Source organism: Leguminivora glycinivorella, chromosome 1 (assembly GCF_023078275.1).
Source record: "Leguminivora glycinivorella isolate SPB_JAAS2020 chromosome 1, LegGlyc_1.1, whole genome shotgun sequence".
NCBI classification, from domain to species: Eukaryota; Metazoa; Arthropoda; class Insecta; order Lepidoptera; family Tortricidae; genus Leguminivora; species Leguminivora glycinivorella.
Window position 1 is genome coordinate 18,356,914 of NC_062971.1, and position 22,609 is coordinate 18,379,522.

At 39.5% G+C, this 22,609-nt stretch overlaps 4 protein-coding genes across 4 annotated transcripts in view; 2 read left to right on the forward strand and 2 right to left on the reverse strand.

Annotated features, from left to right (window-relative positions):
* LOC125230595 (gamma-aminobutyric acid type B receptor subunit 2) overlaps window positions 1–22,609 on the reverse strand; it is a 201,259-nt gene that overhangs the window by 137,148 nt on the left and 41,502 nt on the right. The gene's annotated exons all lie outside the window — the stretch shown is intronic.
* On the reverse strand, window positions 4,657–6,673 carry LOC125230589. Its single transcript, XM_048135790.1, has 2 exons — window positions 6,542–6,673; window positions 4,657–5,754 (listed from the first exon to the last, which is right to left on the reverse strand). Exon 2 carries the CDS (start codon window positions 5,683–5,685, stop codon window positions 4,693–4,695), a length of 993 nt encoding a protein of 330 aa, XP_047991747.1. The 5' UTR covers window positions 5,686–5,754; window positions 6,542–6,673; the 3' UTR covers window positions 4,657–4,692.
* LOC125230572 (arrestin domain-containing protein 17-like) lies at window positions 6,918–9,020 on the forward strand. The gene has a single exon (XM_048135769.1). It carries the CDS (start codon window positions 7,126–7,128, stop codon window positions 8,188–8,190), a length of 1,065 nt encoding a protein of 354 aa, XP_047991726.1. The 5' UTR covers window positions 6,918–7,125; the 3' UTR covers window positions 8,191–9,020.
* LOC125230582 (arrestin domain-containing protein 2-like) lies at window positions 14,449–20,607 on the forward strand. The gene is made up of 2 exons (XM_048135779.1): window positions 14,449–15,697; window positions 19,346–20,607. The coding sequence occupies exon 1, from the start codon at window positions 14,639–14,641 to the stop codon at window positions 15,692–15,694; it is 1,056 nt and encodes a 351-aa protein (XP_047991736.1). The 5' UTR covers window positions 14,449–14,638; the 3' UTR covers window positions 15,695–15,697; window positions 19,346–20,607.

Below are 22,609 nucleotides of genomic sequence, written 5' to 3' on the forward strand. Positions count from 1 at the left end.
TGGCAACGTCGCCTCTAGTACGTAGTACATATACCTCAATGAGTTGAATCGTCAAAATGTTATTCATAGAACTCTACAGACTTGACTAAATCCTTCAAGACTCAATGTCCCATATAACAAGTACCTAATATTTTAATATACAATTTTATTGTTAGACAACGTCCAAATAAAATCAAGACTATTCGACTTCAATGGTTTACGACTTACAACATGTCGCAAGGACGCTCCTAAACCGACCTCATTATATCAGGAAAAACACGATGTAGGAAATGAGCGTTTAACGTACAGCGTGCGCGCGAGCTAGTATTAAGGTGCGACCACACCGCTGCTTAAAAAACGGTGACGGTACGGAATCGCAGTGACGCATCGTATCCGTACCGTTTTTACCGCATGCTCCACAGACCGCTGCTCAAAATACGCAGGCGGTACGGAATCGCAGTGACGCATCGTATCCGTACCGTTTTTACCGCATGCTCTCCACACCGCTGCTCAAAATACGCAGCCGGTACGGAAACGCAGTGACTTTCGTATGGGACACGTCATGCGTTTCCGTACCGTCGCCGTTTTTTAAGCAGCGGTGTGGTCGCACCTTTATGGAAGATGATTTTTATGGGATAATTGTTTATTGCGTGAGCCGATTTTAACCATTTTGCCTCTATTTGAAAACAGGTAATTTGATTGCTATTTTGTAAAAAATACAGGTACAATAAAGACCCGTAAGGGTGTTGAAATTGAAAATGTAAACATGAAAGGTTTTTATAAATTAAAAAAAAGTTTTCAAGATACGTGTACGATTTTATTTTTCCTGTAATACTCATTATAATAGCCATGTCTGGTGAAAATTTCATAAATTTATGTTGGTAAACTTCGGAGATAAGTTTTTTTTCCACAACCAAAAATTTATAAAAAAATGTACAGTTTCAGCTCTTTCTAACGATACCCCACTTGCCCTAGTTACTTGAAATTTACAGTTTGCCCCCCTTTCAGTTTGGCCATTTTCTGTAATTAATATTAATAAATTATAAAAAATAATACTCTCAATTTGTAGAGGTTAACGATGTTCATAAGTATTCCAAATTTCAAAGCGACAGCATAAGTAGTTCTCGAGATATTTAATAATGTGACAGACAGACAGACAGGCAGACAGACAGACGGACAGAGCGGCGCCATAAGGGTTCCTTTTGTACCTTTTTGATACGGAACCCTAAAAAGGTTACGAAAATCAGACCTATACCACAGAATATATAATAGTACAACCTGTACAGAGTATATTCCGAGGACCAAATTGATGGATAAATTTTAAGCAAACAAGGCTAAAGGACACTCCCTTTACACGTGTTACAGTCTGGCGAAAAAGAGTAGAAATTAAAATGTGGCAATATTGACGTGCCGTCTCTTTATAATCAATACATGTTTGTAAGAAAACGAGACTACGTTGTTGACACTTTTTAGGGTTCCGTAGTCAACTAGGAACCCTTATAGTTTCGCCATGTCTGTCTGTCCGTCCGTCCGCAGATAATCTCAGTAACCGTAAGCACTAGAAAGCTGAAATTTAGTACCAATATGTATATCAATCACGCCAACAAAGTGCAAAAATAAAAAATGGAAAAAATGTTTTATTAGGGAACCCCCCCCCCCCCCCCTACATGTAAAGTGGAGGCTGATATATTTTTTTATTCCAACCCCAACGTGTGATATATTGTTGGATAGGTATTTAAAAATGAATAAGGGTTTACTAAGATCGTTTTTTGATAATATTCATATTTTCGGAAATAATCACTCCTAAAGGAAAAAGAAGTGCGTCCCCCCCCTCTAACTTTTGACTAGGGCTTGCAATATCGGACGATTTTCAATTCCGGAACTGGTTTTCGAGATTGGACTTCAATTCCGGAATTCCGGAACTAGTTCCGGAATTGAAAATTTTTTTTTTGTTTTGTTTTCTGGTGGATTTCTGATGAAATAATACAATTTTAAATTGAAATTTATTATTAATCGACGTTTAAGACAATAACTCCGTACCTGAAAGGCATATAACACTACAATTTTTAGTAATTTTACAGGAGAGTCCATTTTGTGTCAAAATCGGTCTTGCGAAGTATTTCGAACAACAGCAAACGATACAAACGAGGTTTTAGTGCCAGTTTTGTGATAGTATAGTTAACATTAAAGTAAATATACTAAGCATTATTATTTTATAGTATTTGACACATCATTCAGTAATAAAAACTACATATTTTAGACAAAAACTAAATAAAACTACCCAAATACAGTGTTTTCCTTCTGAACTTATTTCATATTTGAGGATTTACAGCAATATGGACGAGGACAACATTATTGTTATATCAATTAATCTAATAAAAACAAGAATTTTAAATGCATATGCATCGATTGTCCACCGAAATAATGTAAAAGTAATAATTTACAACAATGGCACAACGTCTTATTCACATAAATGTAATAATATAAATATTCAATTACCTAGCTGTATCCGACTCGAGGCCCAAAAAGTCAGATTTCCTGATTTATACCTAGGTACATGTACATGTACACCTTGATTTTTTGTAAAAAATAAAGCATACTTTTCATATCCACCATTTTCCATACATTGCAGTAAAGTCCACCAGTTTAGTAAAATATGCACACGTCCTTGTAAAAAGTGTATAAGTAACTACGACGTTACGCTTGTGAATGAATGTAATACCAAATACTATGATTTGCATCTGAATTTAAGTTCGCAAAACCAGAAAGTGACAAAGGTTAATATTAGCGGGTTAAAAATTAAAATTACACTATCTCGCTCTAACTAGCCCCTTTGGCCATAAAATAGGGTACTACCTGAGTCCGAGCAGTATCTTACTTGTGAATTTACATATTTCTTGTACATTTTGTGGTAATTTTGTACAATAACCAGGCTGATATTACACGTTTTCATCTAAAAATATATATTTTTTCAATTCCGGAATTTTCGAGATTATGCGTTTCAATTCCGGAACTGTAATATCGGAAAAATGGTCCGAAATTCCGGAATTTCGAGATTCCGGAATTCCGGAATGCAAGCCCTATTTTGAACCATATGTTTAAAAAATATGAAAACTATCACAAAAGTAGAACTTTATAAAGACTTTCTAGGAAAATAGTTTTGAACTTGATAGGTTCAGTAGTTTTTGAGAAAAATACGGAACCCTACACTGAGCGTGGCCCGACACGCTCTTGGCCGGTTTTTTATTTAATATCTAGGTAATGTCTAGGTAGTCTTTTTTTGCCAAGCTGTAGTTGAGTAAGAAGTCCGCCTGGGGCTTTTATTATGCCACTTAGAGCTCTAAGGTGCATTGGAGTAATTTCGAAAGTCACATAAAAATCACCATTATTTCCATCATACCCGAGCATCTCTGTGCTTCAAAATTACCCCAATGCACCTACATAGATTTCGAAGTGTTAAGTTGGTAGCAATTTCACAGTCTAAAGTTACCGTATCTCTGCAGAATTAACTTTTTCCTTAGGTACCTTTTTTTTTTTAGGGGGTGAAAATGCGTTCCGCATACCACTAGGGTGCGAGGGGGGACCCTAGTGGTTATGTGGGACTCCCGTATTGGCTTATGAGGCCACGTTATACCCACTAAAAACCCACATGCCACCTCGCCGCTTTGTTGGCGGGGATTACCGGAACACTTGCACTCACAACGGCGACCCCGCCGGCGGCAGCCGCCCACGTGCAGCTTCTCCGCGGATGCCCAAAGGCCCTCCACAGTGAGTGCGCCGGATGACAGGGCGCACCTTCCTCCTCGGCCGCTTATAGGTACAGTGACGGACCCCCTCGAGTCCGCCACAAAGAGGCCATGGGCGCCAGAATGTTCCGGCGCCCAGCGGTGGAAATGGTCTTTGGTTCCACCGCTAACCAAGTCGGCCGCAAAGGATAGGGAGAACGGTGCACCGTAATACCGGCACTCCTCTTCCCTTGCGGCCCCACCAATGCCGCTACAGCGGAGCGGCCCCGTCAAGGTCGCAGGGGGTAGGAAGAGTGGCGCACCGTTATACCATCACGCCTCTCCCCCTGCGATCCCACCTCGGCTACCGTGAGAGGGCACAGAGCGGCATCCCATACTGCCGGATCTTCCCTCCCACCGCAGTCCTCCCAGACGCGTCTTAAGTGGGCTTTACAAGCCCACTTAGAGCGACCACCTCGGGCCAGCCAGCTCCCCAAACCGGCCGGCCCTGGGTACCTCTTAGTTTCACCGTGGGTGACCAGTCCACGGTTACTAAGCCCCCCCACCACGACAAGGTGGGCACACTAGGGGGGGTTCCTAAGGTACCTAGTCCAAGGGTACCTTATATGTGTACCTATCCTACCTTCTCCCCACTTCATTCATCGTTTGAGTCTATATACTCTACCTGACAAAATGCTACGAAAATCACTTTTCATATGTCATTCTCTGAAAGTGTAATATTGTTGTTTCTGATATAGGGCAGAAAAGTAGTGTGTTCCTCGTTGTTACAAGTGCCGAGAATTTAATTACCCTGCAATAAAGCTGAAATTATGTACCTATTGGTATTGGTAATTGTTGTTAAATTTATTGGTCAAAGCCAAAAAACACCAATACGAGTTTTTAATTTAATAGGTAAATCCATTTGACCAATAAAATGTAGGAAAAATATAACTTACACAAAAACATTGTATTTAATTACTTTCAATAATTACGAATCATGAATATCAAGTTGAATGCCATCTTCATTCATCGCTTTCCAATGGGTGATGAGCTCCTCATCTTCATTCATTATGTGTTCTTTAGAGGCACCTGCTATTTGTAGTGGTACCTTCAGGGTAACATTACGATACGGTAGTGGCAGATATACAGTTATCTTTACAAAATAATCTCGAGCAATAAGTTGAGAATATTCAATAGAATGGACGTCTCTAGGTATGGGTATGTCTACATCAATAGTTTGAGTTTCGCCACTTCTCAGTCCGGTCGTGTTTATATCAGCAACTAGTTCGTAATCAAACGTTGAATTAATGTATCCTTTTGGTAAAGACGTCACTTCCACTAATTTGCTTTCAACGCATTTAAAATTGACATTAGTATCATTAAATATTTCGTATTCTAAATCAGCTTTATTGCAAGACGTTACTACAGGGTTGTTAATTGTGGCTTTTAGAGTTACAAAACTGTCTCTTAATAATTGTATTAGTTTCCTTTGCTTATCGTAAATCCTTGGTTCTGCCGATATTTTTGGATTGACGCCCGGTATAACGCTAATGGTTGAACTAAAAAGCTGACAACCATCAGGGCATTCAAACTTAAATTCTATATAATAAATAATCTTGCATCGTACTGTGTAACTGCCAGAAGTTTTAACAAAGTCGGTAGTCGGTGGTATATCCAGTGGTAGTTGAAAGTTGAATTGTGTATCGTAAGTATCAATGGGCAAACCCTGCCCATTATTGTCATCCAAAATTATTATCTCTTCCTTTAAATATTTTTCCTCATCTTTTATTAATCCATCTGCTTCGCCTTTCTTTCTACCATTCAGTACTTCAAGATATCCTCTGCCGTTTATAGAAATTGAAATCTTTGTGTAAACTGTTTCTTCGTCTAGAGCGTACCTAGCGGCGCCGGATACTGTGCCTCCAGTAACAAAGTTTCCATTGGTTGGTTTACGTAAATTGATATCACAGTGAATCCCCATAGCAATTAAAAGGGTCAAAGTAAACTTCTTGTGCCCAAAGTTGCTGGGGTTGTTGATTGTCGGGGATTCCTGAAATAAGATGAATTAAAAAACATAACAAAAAATATATTGTTACCTATTAGAAAGGACAAAATGAAAATGTACCACCTAGTAAATACATAGATAATGTTAAACATGTAAAAATCGGCTAAGGGCCCATTTACACGATACGATAACTCGCATACGAGTTTTATTACATTGCGGTTTGCGGTATTTGATGGCTGTGCAAAATTGTATAATTTTATATAGAGAATTCCTCAATTTTCGAATTTAACGTGAGCGCCGCCGCCGCCTCGAGCAATAGCTAGCTAGTATTAATATAAAAACAAATCACTATAGATACATAGGTAATTACTAATTACATTGATCATGTATATGCAGCATTCACCTACATACCTACTTAACACCATATTGTTAGTGGGTTAAGGAGACTAGCATTAGGTATGAGTATTATGACTTATGAGTCACAAACTGACTAACTTAATAAAAAGTTCAGTAAGTGTGTAACAAAGAAGTACATCTTAATAGAATATAATGCATCTAAGTGGCGTCGATCTGCGTTTAAAAAAGAAAGGCACTCTATTCGGAGTCAATGTTTCTTTAGACAGTTTTCCTGTATCTTCTATAGTTTCTAATTTCCCCATGCTGTCCCACTTAAAAAATAACACTGTATACTTAACCATTAGTACCTATATTGTAACACCATGGTTGTAAATACTACATTGAAAGCAAATAAATAGTATAACTACTATGTACTACTAAAGACAAGTAGCTGGCATTAATGTAAAACATTAAAATAGTTGAAATATTTACCTACCTCTAACTATTCCTGCAAGTTTTATGGCACGGGATTAAACACTATTAATTCATTTGTTTCCTTATCACAGCTGAGGTTGTACTAAGGAGACAGGCACGTACCTAACAAAATAATTATCTTACTGCTTAATGTATCAGTAAAATTTCAATCACCTACAATTAAACTGATATACTAAGAGCGATATCCTCGATTAGATAACGTTTTATAAAAATACTTCATTATTGAAATTCAAACATATTATGTTGTAAACGCGGGTGTTTTGATAGTGTCGTTTTTAATATTTGCTGAAACGATCTTTGCGTGCAGTGAGATGTTGACCTGTCAGGCTGTCATTGTGCTGTCAAATTTAGGACTGGGTCAAATACTCAATCATTAATATACCGTATTACCGTGTAATAAGTTCGTTTATGATCTGTACAAATTGTAAAATAAACCAAAACAAAGAGTTATTTTTATGATTTTATCATTGCATACTTAGTTGACCTTCAAAACTCGGTTTTTTGCTGAATTTACAAAATCATTACGTCATTTAATACCTGTTGCATTGCAGTTCGTGATACATATAGTAATTTAAGTTATTAAGTATGGGAGTTTCATGTAAAATACATATAAGAAAGTCACAGGAAGGTATCCATCGAGCCGGTGAACCTATCAGCGGAATACTTTGCTACGCGATCGACGAACCAACAGAGTATCAGACTGCTGTACTATCTTTTGTCGGCACGGCGAAATGCTCATGGACACAATACGACTTGGTGGGTAAATCTACTTACACCTACATCGGTCACGATGAATTCTTAACGCTGCATACAAACATTCTAAAGAAACGACCAGAGCAAACTATAACACTGGACGTAGGGACATATGAATTTCCTTTTGAATTTCTTTTACCTACAGAGATTCCATCCAGCTTCGAAGACGGATATGGTGATATCAAATATCATGTGAGGGTAAAATTTATGAAGCCAAGCCTTTTCAGTCTAACCAAAAAGTATGAGAGAGAGATCACTGTATATGGCAATGTTAACCCTGTTACTGGAAATGAATCACGCTCGTATGAGCTGCAGAAGAAATTGTTTAAATGGTTTTCCTCTATAGAACCTATAATTTCTCTGAAAGCACGGATTACTAAGTCATTCCTCACACCTGGTGAAAATGCTCATGTAGATGTGTCAGTGGTTAATGAGACTGACACAGAAATAAGTAACATTACAACTGAACTTTCATGTAGAACAACTTACACCGGACAACGATTCTTTAGTACTAACTCTAAAGTGGTTGAGGAGACCATACGTGGATGTACAGGTATTACCCCATCAATCCCAGCATACAAAACACAAAAATTTTCATGTATAGTTCCAACACTGCCACATTTGTATTCTATCCAGCACAGTAAGATTATAAACAAAGAGTACTTTATAAAGGTAAATATTAATTTACCTTTCCCCCATATAACAGCAACTTGTACAATACCAATAGCCATAGGAGAAGCCAGAGGAGGAGACTGCTCAGGTGTTCTGGAATTAGATGATGAATTGGAATGTTACCCGGAACTAGAACAAAGTATTAGCGATGACCCACCATCATACTGGGAAGTGATGAAGGAAGACAACAGTCAAGATGAAGGTAGAAGCACAAGTAAGCATTAGAATAGAGAGAAAAGTGTTTTTTTTTTTAATCTATAGATTAAGTTAATCATCTACATTTTAGAAATTTATTCCACCACCAAGACTGATGGATAGCCTTGGCTGTTTTAATAACATAAATATATGTAACTTCAGTCAAACTACAGTTGTAAGTTAAATTTAGATACCATTCCCTGGCCTGGCCCTGGTGATGAAATAAAAAAACTGGCCTAATATAACAATTCAGTTATAAAGTCAATTAGGAAATAAGCACCTTAGGCAGAAAAAAAAACAACATGCATGTTTAAAGCTGTAAAAGAGGCCTCTGGGTATAGTTGCAACAGACATGTATGTGAAAGTAACATTACATACTGCCATAATGGTAAGTGTAGCAAAACAAAAATTAAAGTAACTTAAAAAGTTGCGATTTACTTAGATTCATATTATGATATAGATGGATAGATCTTTATTTGCATACCAATTGTTACATGTAGATACATAATGGACCCTGGAAAGGGTGATAGCAAAACATTTGTTTATAAGTTTACTTAGATTATTCATAATTATGTATGTGACATATCAGTAAACCGAAACTGTGATAATGATAGAACAGAGAATACCTTATATTGCATTTGTACAATTTATACAATTATAGGGTAATTAGGAACCATCCTATCTATAAACTGAGTTCTGAGTGAGAAATATATGATACTTACTGGCCACCTCTCAATAACTGGCCACTTTATGCTAAAATACCATTTTTTTACCAGTGTACAGAGTATGTATAGTATGAATTTTCTGAGATGAATTTTTCGCTTTTGCCCTAATCTGTTAAACAAAGGCCTTTGTTTCTATTATTCACCGCGGCTAGCTCCCGTTTAAACGGCACGTGCTATAGTCTCAGTGTAGTTAAAAAGCAACTATCATGATAGTAATAAGGTTCAAATCCATAAAAAGCCCTTTCGGAGATTAGAAATGAGAGAAACAGGTTTTGTCATCTTCAAAAAAAGTTACCTGCATACTGCAAACTGTTTAATAAATTTGAATTTGAACCTTATTGCTATCATGATAGTTGCTTTTTAACTACACTGAGACTTTAGCACGTGCTGTGGAAACGGGAGCTAACCGCCACGAATAATAGAAACAAAGGCCTTTGTTTAACAGATTAGGGCAAAAGCGAAAAGTTCATCTCAGAAAATCCATACTATACCTAGTACAAGATGGCCAGTTATTGGCAACTTACCCTACTTAGTCAAATAAGGGAACAGAGCTTTTGCTTTAGCATTTAAAACTTAATAACAGTTATAACTAAATATTTTGAATAAGTATATTGAATATTAAAAAAAAATATTGGGTTGGTAAGAAAGTAATGAGCGATCGATTGATATCCACATAAAATTTTTGAGAGAGTTCTAGAATCTTCTATGGTCGAAAGTATATAAAGGGCGAGTCGCACAGTTTCTCGTCAGTCATTCACTAGGCTGTCGCCGAGCTAATATAAGGAAGAAAATGGACGAATTAAAAGTGCACGTAAGGCATTGCTTACTATATGAATTTCAGTCTGGCCATTCAGCCGCCGAAGCAGTGCGTAATATATGTCAGCGTGTTGCTCCTGAAGTTGTGTCTGAGGCCACGGCGAAACGATGGTTCCAGCGGTTTCGTAGTGGCGACTTTTCATTATCAGATCAACCTAAGTCTGGTCGACCAGTGAAGATTGATGTAGCCAAATTAAAAACCTTAATTGAAGGAGATCCGAGGCTAACGAGTCGTACTCTTGCTACCGAGTTAGGCTGCTCTCATGTCACCATAGAAACACATTTACACGAGTTGGGAAAAAACTACAAATACAGTATTTGGATACCGCACGAACTTGATAGAGATCAACTAAACCGCCGTGCCGATATCTGCATACAACTTCTGTCTTTTCGCCGCACATTCAACTGGTTGGACCATCTTATTACTGGAGATGAAAAATGGGTCTTATATATAAATCACACACGCAAACGTCAGTGGCTAGCTCCAAACGAAAAAGGAATAGAGGCACCAAAAACAGAGCCTCACCCGAAAAAAGTTATGCTGTCCGTTTGGTGGGATATTCATGGTATTATTCACTGGGAACTCCTACCAAGTGGAATGACTGTTACCGCATCAGTATACTGTAATCAGCTTGAAAATTTAAACCAAAAAATCTGTCAGAATCGTCCACAGCATGCTAAAGTTTTTTTCTTACACGACAATGCTCGCCCACACATTGCGAAAGTGACTCGGCTAAAGCTATTGGAGCTAGGTTGGAAAGTGATACCTCATCCACCGTACTCTCCAGACTTGGCACCTACGGATTACGCATTGTTCAGATCGCTAAGCAATGCCTTGAATGAAAAAAAGTTCGATGATCAAGCCCATCTACGACAGTACATAGCTGAGTTTTTTGAATCTAAACCTAAGAAATTCTTCGCCGATGCTATTCATTCTTTACCAGAACGATGGAGACAAGTAGTAGATAACGAAGGCCGTTATATTTTTGATAAATGATTAAAATAATAAATTAAATAAATTACAATATTGGTTATGTTTCGCTCATTACTTTCTTACCAACCCAATATATATTTTGTGACAGTTGGTCAGAAATTCCCGTTAAGTTTGTACATTTGGAATTTGGATCACGTTTCCGATTTTGATAAAAATTGGTAGGCTGATAGAGTCCATGATGAGCAAGATCCACTAGGTTTCCCAAAATGTCCTAGGTTGTTGGTATGAAACCTTCCTTTTTTGTTACCAGATTTCTATACATTTTCGGTAACAAAAAAGGAAAGTTTCATACAAACAACCTAGGACATTTTGGGAAACCTAGTGAATCTTGTTCAAAATCATGGACTCTATCAGCCTACCAATTTTTATCAAAATCACGGGTTAGACGTGATCCAAATGTACTATAAACTATAATAAATTAAAAGTGTTCTCTAAGATACAAACTTTTTTTGTGTCTGATACCTGGTCAGACTTACTACAATTAGGTAATGCTACGTCTTCCTTATTAGGTGATTGTTGCACATTTTTAGGCTTAACTTTGGTAGGATTCATGGCTTTTTTTGGTTTAATTTTACTTGTACTTGACTGATGTAGTTCTTCCTTATTTCCTTTTTTATTAGCAGTATTCTTTCTTTTATTAATTTTTCGCTTTAATTCAACCATCTGAATTGAGTTTTTCACTGGCGTATCAGTTAGTATCCTAGTTTTACTAGGTTTTCTTCCACGTTAAACTGTCCAAGTGACTTTGGTCAAGATTCTGGCCCAGATACAATTTTTGGTACTTAAAAATCGTTGACTTTGGAATTTTGTATTTTTCAGCAGCTTTCCGCACAGAACATCCATTATTTACTTCCCGAACTGCATCCCTTAAAGTGTCGGGGCATATCTTGCTACGTATTTGTATGTGAAACTTAACGGGAATTGCTGAGGTAATTGTTAACTTTTTAATTAAAATAAAATTATTAAAATGAATTGTGACGAAATATGTAAGTTTTATTTTATTTGTACCTCGGAAGAAATGAGATTTGTACCTACTAATAGGCAGTCAAGCAAATCTTGTCACAAAAAAATTAGGCAAATTTAAAAAAAAAGCATCCCAAAAAAAATTTTTATTTCGCGTTTTTGTGACAAGACTTGCTTGACCGTTTATAAAATTGTAAAGCTGAGTTTAGATCTGCAAGCTATTGCTGCAAGTTTTGAGACGCAACTAAAGGTAACAGCACAGAATACAAAATAGTACAAGTACAGAAGGCTCACTCCTTTGATGTTCACAAAATGCCGCCATTCTAAATTCTTACTTTCATTCAAAACGGACCGCAAGCGAGCAGCCGACATTGAATTCTATTGCGCCACGCGAAGGTCGTCACCACTGAATGGACCGCGAACTTGCGGCCGCCGGCATGTACTTGTAGCGTGGCGTTAGAATCGTGGAGTGAGCCGCCCCTGGTAACAGTGAGTGGCAAATATCTGCACCTCTTTCTTGCATATACTTCTGTTTCAAAACTTGCAGTAATAACTTGCACGTCTAAAAAAAAAACTTTGCTTTACAAAAAAAAATTGGTTGTCTGTAAAGTCGGTTTACGGACGGTAGTTTAACGTGATAACGTCAAACATTACAGTAGTATAGACAGGGGCGGTCAGAGTATAGCAAAAGGGGCCCGATTCTGGGACTTTTTTCACGTTTTTTTATTTATTTATTTATTAAAAATACACAAAAGTTGACAGTATTTCACCAAAGCACTTATATATGTGGTAATATAATTATGCACATGTTAAATTGACATAAATAAAAGCAAACACACTTAAAAGTTAAACTATGGTTATTACATTAATCACCTAAGGAGTGTAGAGTCTATGAACCTTAAGAGTTTTCTGTAAAACAAACCAACACTATCAGCAAATATGTCAATATCGTCTGTCTCCAACATGATGCGGTTAAGAGCAGCTCGGGCTCGAGCGGTGCGCCGGCCGCCGCGAACAGGCGCCGCCGCCGCCGCGCCGGCACCGCGCCCGGCATGCCAACCACCACATTCGCTCTCTCAAGCACGGATGCGTCATCTACTCTATGGTGAAACAGTTGGCGGTAATGCATAATATGCAGCAGTTTCTGTCTGGTTTCTAGAGTTTGAAGACCAACCATTCCTGTTACGAATAGAGATGGATACATATATAGGTAATATCCGTACAGTCGTTTGTAAATGTGCCTACAGAACTTCCTCTGCACTCTTTCTAGCATAGTGTTTTGTTCTTATTAGAAAGAATGCATTAAAATAAGTATCTTTTATAAATTAAAGTTTTTTTTAAAACCTACTAATTTAGGAGTTAGAGTGGTGCAAAGTTGCAAAATTTTCCCGTAGCATTACTAAGGCACCAGAGACAGAAAGCGATATCGACGGAGCCCCGCTTATTACAGAAACTGCACAGAATAGGAGCCTTCGGCCGTTTGAAGATACCTAACGAACCTATCCTATACCTATATAAAAGTCGTCATTTTGTATCCTAGACCGTTTGCGAGACTCGTTAATTTTATTAAAGTGCTAGTGCCATTTACTAATCTTAGAACCCTAATATCTCAGTAAATATTAATGGAGAAGAAAAAGTTTATATAACAAAACATCCTTATTGAAACGTGTTCTAATATGATTTATCAATATTAACATAGGTTATATTGGTAAAAAAAATCATCGTAAATTTATTAAGGCTGCTTTCAAAAAAAACGTCAAAAGAATGTAAAATTGATAGTTTTAGTCGGTGAAATACTACACTTTCCGTTATCCAATAGATTTATTTAATTCAAGTTCCAGTTAGAGCATCTTATTATCTTGATTTTTATAAGACTGGATTTTTGAAAACTAACTCACTAAATTAATTATGATTTTTTCTCTAATGCACGTTTAGGAAAACGCACGTATAGAGCTGAATCAGTCGATCTTATTTGTAAAATTTGGACAACTTTGAATATTAAAACGGGTAAATTTATAATTCGTTTATCCTGTACCACAATCATTTCAGACTAGATTTTTATTTTAAGTTTTTGGAAAAGAGTAAACTAGCCTAAGGCGAATTCAATTTTTTTCAGAAATTACCTAAAATTAAGTGACAATTTCTTTGAAAATCTACATCAGATCGAAGTAAATTTTGTACTAAACTAATCTGCAACGTTTACTTAAATTGCTGTTATGCCTTCTCTGGCGCCTTAGTAAATACTATGGGAAAATTCGCAACTTCGTACTGCTCTAACTCCTAAATAAGTAGGTTTTTCAAACAACTTCATTCTATAAAAGATGCTTATTTTAATGCAATCTTTCATGTTTTTAAATTACAAACACTCAAAAATAATAAACACGAGCGCGCCATCTGTCGCAGCTGTGGTGCTTTACTCAGGCCACACGCTACAACCATACCGAGCGCATCGATCAGCCGCTTAGTTCCAACGCGCGCCAATAGATGGCGCTTAAGCTATATTAGGAAACGGGACAATGACGTCATCTTTTTCGTGCATGCTGCCCGTAGTAACGAGTTATTAGACGTTATCACGTCAAAAACATACAAAAGTTGAGTAGGTAAGATTGGACCAGGGACCTTGCATGTGACATTTTGACGTTTAAAACGTCATTTTTGACATGCTCTGTCAGTCAGAAACGACGATATATATCACCGTGTTCGGTACTCTAAAACTAATACTATTTACTAGGCAATAAAGTCTTCTCTTGACCATCAGTACCAAGTTCTAACCTCTAGCTGTCACACTGACAGGCGATATTGACATTGACAATAATTCTGATGCGATGTATTTATTTTGTTTTGAAACTTTTGAATGTATCTAAACAGATACATTGTCATGTTGCACCATCATAATATCGGTTTGCATGCAGTACCTACGGGCGTATCAAGCGGCAGTAAATTATCAATAATTGATGTGTGAATTCTATTAAAAATAAACATGGGTGTGTCATGTCGGATATATATACAGAAACCTCGCGAAGGTATCCACCGGGCCGGTCAGCCTATAAACGGGATACTTAGCTACGCAATCGACGAGCCAACTGAGTATCAGACAGCAATTCTATCGCTTATCGGCACAGCGAAATGCCAATGGACAGAACACAAAGGTAAACATTCACACGTCTACACCGGTAAAGAAGCATTTTTGACGATGCATTTGAATATACTCAACAAACCATCGGATGAAACGATCACATTGCCAGTTGGGGCGTATGAATTTCGATTCGAGTTTATTTTGCCTTATGATATACCATCCAGCTTTGAAGATAAACACGGCAATATCACATACCAGGTAAAGGCTAAATTTGAGAAGCCTAGTTTTTTCAGTCTTACAAGGAGATTTGAAAAACAAATTATTGTATATGGAAATGTTAACCCCACAACACCAGTAGAATCACTCACTTATGGGCTCCAAAAGAAACTGTTTAAATTATTTTCGTCTACTGATCATATTGTGGATTTGAAAGTTCGGATTTCAAAGAGTTTTTTAACACCGGGTGAGAATACTACTTTGGACTTGTCTCTGACTAATGACAGCGACACAGACATACCTTACCTGACAACAGAACTTTGTAGCAAGACTACTTACATAGCAGAAGGGCTGTTCAGTACTGATAATACAAAAATTGTTGATAAAACACTAGAAGAGTGTACCACTACCACCCCACTGGTTTTAGCATACAAAACTGCAAACTTTGCATGTGTTGTTCCAACACCACCACACATATATTCAATACAGAATTGTAACATAATAAGCAAGGAGTTCTATATCCGAGTGACTATCAATTTGCCATTTCCACATAGAAATGCAACATCTGTTATACCAGTGGTTATTGGTGAGGGTCGTTATGGAGATTGTTCTGGGATTGTAGAACTAGAAGACAATTTTGTAACTGGCCTAGAACCTAGCATAAGTGGGCCTCCACCATCATATTGGGAAGTGATGAATGAAGACAAGGCTCAAGATGAAAGTGGACAGTCAAGTAAGGAATAACAAATATCGGAGGAGGTAGGGCATAGCGAATGATATTCCGCTTTGTGTGGTAGGGCACAGCACAGCAGATATCGTTTCGCTCGAATCAAGAGCAGAGCCCAACTGGGGTAGTACCTCCGCCTTACAGAAGACCGCAGCCAAATAGCACTAGACCCTACTCATAGTGTTGTGTTCCTGCTGGTGAGTAAGGCTGCCAGAGCTCAACGAGGGTGTGGTGTGCTGACGACTGGAGGACCCACGGAACTAATAATACTGGCTTCGGTCTGTGTAGGCGCGGACTGCAGGCTCGGCTATCAGGGAGACCCGGTGAAACGGCTGACCGCTGGCCGCCCGCAGGTCAGTAGGGTTCCCGAACCCAGGGATTACCCTAATCTCCGCCCTGGGAGGCTGAACCACCAACCTGCGAAAAATCCCTGGGGTAGAAGTCGTGCCGGAGAAGGAGACCGAGTGGACTCGGCTGCTGCCACAGGGGGGGACCGGGGGCCCTTCCGTACGCCGTGCCTGCAGACCGCACTACCTGCATAGTCCCCCGCCAGATTTGCTCCGTCTATTGTCCTTTGAGTCGTCGGCACCCCTAACCCTCCCTAGAAATAAGTACACAACTAAACAAAAATGGCTCGCAGAAAAAGAAAGTTTGGTCCATCAGCGGAATCTCCATCCACGCAAGTGGACTTCTGCAACATCAGGGGTATACACTCCAACCTGAACGCAGTCCACTGCTATTTGGAGACTGCGCAGCCGACCTTACTGTTCCTTACGGAGACGCAGATATCCTGCCCGACGGACACATCATACCTATCGTACCCCGGCTATACACTTGAACATAAGTTCATGAGACGCGCCGGTGTATGTGTGTTCGCCCGGCGGGATATATGCTGTCGCCGTCTCCAAGCCTTTGAAGACAGGGACCTGTCAGTTCTGTGGGTGCGTGTGGACTACGGCGGCCACACCCGTGTCTACGCATGCCTATACAGGTCTCATAGCGGCAACACGGAGACAAACCGACTCTTCGAGCACCTACAATTGACGTCCGACAGAGTTCTTGAGCAGTACCCATCCGCAGAGCTTGTGATTTTGGGGGACTTTAACGCCCACCACATTGAGTGGCTTGGTTCTCGGTCCACCGACTTTGCGGGAAGGTCTGCTCATGAATTTTCTCTGGCCTATGGGCTCTCACAACTGGTACGTTCTCCCACGAGAATACCAGACATCGAGGACCATACGAGCTCTTTACTGGACCTCCTGCTGACCACGCGTCCGGACGGATATTCCGTCTCAGTGAATGCACCTCTCGGCTCGTCCGATCACTGCCTCGTCCGGACTAAAGCGCCTTGCGCGCGGCCTGATCCACCGCGGCCAACAAGCCTACGTCGCGTTTGGCAGTACGGGTCAGCAGATTGGGACGGATTGCGAGAGTTTTACGCTTCGTACCCATGGAGGCAGCTTTGTTTCGCATCAGATGATCCAGACTCCTGTGCGACAAATGTCTCTGAGACAATACAGCTGGGAATGGATTGTTTCATTCCCAACTCGTTAGTCGCTGCAGGAGCAAAGAAGCGACCTTGGTTTAACCGGCCCTGTAAGGAAGCTACAACACGTAAGCAAGCCGCTTACAGGGCTTGGACCAAGGCCGTAGCTGTTAAGGATCCGAACGTTACTGATGTGAAACGTAAGCTGAATGCTGCCTCGAGGTCTAGTAAAAAAGCTATTGCCAGAGCAAAGTTCGATTTTGTCGGCAGATTTGGTGAGAAACTCGCAGGCTACCCATCCGGGAGTCGCGCTTTCTGGTCTCTTGCCAAAGCTGCCGAGGGGAACTTTTGTCGGTCGTCTTTACCACCACTGCGAAATGCTGACGGTAATCTGGTCCATAGTGCAAAAGAGAAAGCCGATCTTCTAGGTACTCTTTTTGCCTCGAACTCGACTGTGAGCGATGACGGTAGCACCGTGCCGCCTACCATCCCGCGGTGCGCACACTCCATGCCGGAAATCCGTATCTCCCAGAAGGATGTTCGGCGGGAGCTACTGTCCTTAAACGTTCACAAGTCGAGCGGGCCAGACGGCATACCTGCAGTTGTGCTCAAACGCTGTGCTCCAGAGTTGTGTCCCGTGCTAACGCATCTCTTCACGCTTTCTATTAGCAAACGGGAAGTTCCATCTTCGTGGAAAACGGCCCTTGTGCACCCTGTCCCAAAAAAGGGCGATAGATCGGATCCGTCAAACTATAGGCCTATCGCTATTACCTCCCTTCTCTCTAAGGTCATGGAGCGTGTAATTAACTCGAAGCTCCTTGGATACCTAGAAGAACACGATCTAATAAGCGACCGTCAGTATGGCTTTCGCCACGGTCGCTCTACTGGTGATCTTCTAGTGTACCTAACTCACCGCTGGGCTTCGGTCATTGAGAGTCAAGGTGAGGCATTGGCAGTTAGCCTAGATATAGCGAAGGCATTTGATCGGGTCTGGCATAGGGGCCTTTTGTCGAAGTTACCATCTTATGGACTGCCCGAGGGATTATGCAAATGGATTGCCAGCTTTTTGTCCGGCAGACGCATACGAGCCGTAGTAGACGGTAGCTGCTCCGATAGCATGGACATAAACGCTGGCGTCCCGCAAGGTTCTGTGCTATCCCCAACGCTGTTCTTGCTGCATATCAATGACATGTTGTCTATCGGCGACATTCATTGCTATGCGGATGACAGTACTGGGGATACATTTTACACGGGACGTGCTAATATCCCTCGTTCAATGGTGCTGGAAAGTCGTGAAAAGCTTGTGTCGGACATCGAGAGGATTCTGTCCGGAGTCTCGGTGTGGGGTCGGGACAACCTAGTCTGTTTCAATCCCACTAAGACACAGGTGTGTGCGTTCACCGCTAAGAAAACCCCATTTACTGTGGTTCCACAGTTCCAAGGCACAGCCCTTGCCTTGTCAGGAAGTATTGGGATCCTCGGAGTCGACATTTCGAGTAACGTCCAATTCCGGTGTCACTTGGAAGGGAAAGCTACGTTGGCATCCAAAAAGCTCGGTGTGCTCAATAGAGCGAGGGGATACTTTACTCCGGGGCAAAGACTGCTCTTGTACAAGTCGCAAGTTAGACCCCACATGGAGTACTGTTGTCACCTTTGGGCAGGAGCACCTGGATACCAGCTTGGACCCTTTGACTCGATCCAGAGACGCGCTGTACGAATTGTCGACGATCCCAAACTCACGGGCGGTATTGAACCATTAAGTCTAAGGAGGGACTTCGCCTCCTTATGTGTGTTCTATCGCCTGTACAATGGGTTGTGTTCTGAAGAACTGTTTGACATGATGCCAACGGCCACTTTTCATCATCGCACCGCTCGCCATCGACAGGGCGCTCATCCACACACCTTACAACCTAAATGGTCGCGCACCGTACGGTTTCAGAGGAATTTCCTCCCACGAACGCTCCGGCTGTGGAATGAGCTCCCTGTCGAGGTATTCCCGATGAACTACAGTATGGGGTCCTTCAAAAAAGGAGTGTACAAGTTTCTAATGGGTCGGCAACGCGCACGTGACACCCCTTGAGTTGCGGGCGTCCATAGGTTGCGGTGACCGCTTTCCATCAGGCGGGCCGTATACCTGTTTGCCACCGACGTGGTATAAAAAAAAAAAAAAAAAAAAAAACAAACCATTAATAACTTGGACATAAGGAGAAATAACATATGTCATAATTAATCAGTTTAATATAAGGTATGGTGCCAGAAATCCATTCTGTGTCACTACATTAAGTACCGTCTCAAATATTGAAGATAAAAGAAGGTTTTTCCAACTACAATGTCAAATAGTCAATATGGCAGGGACTTACCACATAATTATAATGAGTTACAGGGGGCCTACTGCGAACACTGAAGTTTGCAAAATGCGGGCATCTCTCTCTATCTCTATCAGTCTAATTACAGGGAAACAATCGGGAAATAAGAGTGTGTTTAGTGTTTGTGGTAGGCTCATATAGCAATTAAGCCAAATTTAAAGCCCAATCAGAAATATAATATGACTATGCCCCATTTCATTAAAACCATTTTCTTCATACTATACTGAACTGAGACCAAACCATACAATAGTCATAATTATATTTCTGGTCAGGGTTTACATTTTACGTTATTATTTTAAGATTTATATTTTTAGCATGTATATTTTATAAATTATAAGAACCTATATTTTTCAATTTAATTAGATAATAAGATTGATACATATTAACTGATACACATGAGTGTTTTCATGAAATATGTAATATTTTTGATATACATTTTTTTTACTTAAAAATGATCCAGTATTCATTAAGCTACCTCTATTGTCTAGTCTCCCATGTATCAAAACTTGCCAAAACAGACAGACAGACAGACAGACGGACAGACAGACAGACAGACACGTCAAACTTATAACACCCCGTTTTGCGTCGGGGGTTAAATATACGACGACGTAAGATAGTCAAATCTTCGATAAATGGATTAATTTCGTTGAAAATGTCACAGCTAACGGGCTTATGTTATGGGTATGAATGGAATTTTTTAACGACCGACTGCGAAAAGTATATTTAACATGGGTGCTTAGGTAAAAAGATTATCAGACCTCCCGCGAATGACTGGAGGGAACAGCGTACATAATTTATGAGGCGTTATCTGACGGCTCTCGAACGAGTTCTATTTAATTCGCATTTTTAGCCCGGCTAAAATATGCTGTACCTAACATAAAGCCGGCTTAAGGCGGGAAATGTCACTGCGGCCCACGCTAACCACGAAAATACATCCAAGCCTAATGCGAACGAATATCTACTGCCATAAACTCGAAACTTTAACAATTGTTAAGAAATTCAGATTTTAATTTTCACGATTTTTACTAATTAATAGGTAGGTAAGGTACAGCGGGGCAAATTTCGACTGGGGGGCAAATGTAACTGGTACATTTTTTCCATGTTTTACAATGTTTGCATTATTAAATAAAGAGTCCATCGGTTAAATATGGTAGGCGTGTTCAGTGGATACATGTAGAACTCAACATCATAGTGTAATAATAAATAAATAAATAAATATTTTAGGACATTCTTACACAGATTGACTGAGGCCCACGGTAAGCGACAATGATATATATAATATATAAATACTTATATACATAGAAAACATCCATGACTCGGGAACAAATATCTGTGCTCATAAAATATATAAAAAAAAAAAAAAATAATAGACTCTCGCTCGGTGGTTGGATCAAGGGCCAGATGCAGAAGGCAATAATTTTGGACACAGCGCGGATAGTCCGACGGTTCCTCTCTCTGCAGCCCTAATGGGTCCTGCCCCGCTGCTGGCGGCACCCTAGGTTAGGTTTTTTATAATGTGTTTATATATTTTGTATTGTTTTGTATGTGGTTTTGTATTTTACTTTTATAATCATATTATAAATAACCTAACTTAAGAAGAAAGATAAATAAAGGAAATAATAATAATAGAAAAAATGGATCAGTTACAATCGCCCCCCAGTCGAGATTTGCCCCGCTGTACCTTACTTAACATTGTAAAACGGGATTTAATCGCGTATAACAAAGTTTTTAACAAACGTCAGACGTTTCAAGGACGGCATTGTTCCCGAGGTCTCGGAGGTTTGTTAAAAACTTACTTAGTTATATGCGATTAACAATGTTAAGAAATTGTTATTCAATTTTATTTAAGTAGGTACCTATTCGTTGCATAGTTCTCTTTATTTGCACGATTCTTCTCGTTCCGCACACTATAATAGTTTCTCCCCTCACTAGCTCGGAAACACGTGTTTTGTCCTTTAATACCAGCGGGTAAAAACGCATTTTATCTACTAGTGGGTAAAGTAATTTGACCTTGAAAAAAGTCAAATTAACTGCTTTAAAATTGATAAAAGCAGGTGAATCTAGTAATAAAGATGATTTACCACCTGTGGAACTATTGGAAGCAGTGATAAACGCATTGTTTGCGTTGTAGTTTCCTCGCTATAGTGAGGGGAAAAGTTTTGTGTTACACTCGGGTGCAAATGTATTTTACTTCTCGTGTGTTAAAAAACTCGAAAGTTCAGGATTCTATTCTCGAACCACTCGCTTCACTCGTGGTTCAACTATAGAATCCTTTCACTTGCTCGTTTTTCAATTCCACACTCGGCGTTAAAATACAACTTTGCCCCCTTGTATAACAAATAACTATTGTTTTCGGTACTTCCCCCTTGACCGCTGCGAAAAGCGATTGGAAAAATTTCATTTTAATTCGCTAGAGAGTTTCGTAAGGAAGTCATTAAGGTAACGGACCCAATCATGGATAGTTTAAGATAACATCTGCCTATTTTTGATATTTCACTGATACATGTATAAATTTTACCGCTAAGCGTGTTAAAACTTGAATGTCTTATCCTTCTTTTACATTTAAAGCATATTGTAGAATAGATACTCCTATTGGTTTCTTCATAGTTACTTAACAAATTAAAATGAGGTGTTTTTTCTCCAATCATGGACGGCAGTTCTCCAGTAATGGATCCCCCATTATGGACAGTGAAATAAGTTTAAAATGTCACTTTTAAAGCCAACTGATACTTAATTAGTCAATTTTATATACCCCAAATAAAATTAGATTGGGTTATTTTAACATAGGATTGTTTCTTGTAAATTTTGGTTTCGTAAATTGTTCCTTGTCCATCATAGGAGGTAGGCAGTTTTCCAGTTCCAGTTATGGACACTCGCAAAATATCACTATTTCTTTATATCTTTGGAGTAACAAACTTGTATGTTTTATACCTTATCTCATGGTTAATGCAGTAAGTAAAAGTCATTCAAGTTTAGACCGAGTATTATTTTTTTATTATTTTATACATGAACTCAACTCTCTTAGCAGCATTACTACGAATTTTTTTTTATACTACGTCGGTGGCAAACAAGTATACGGT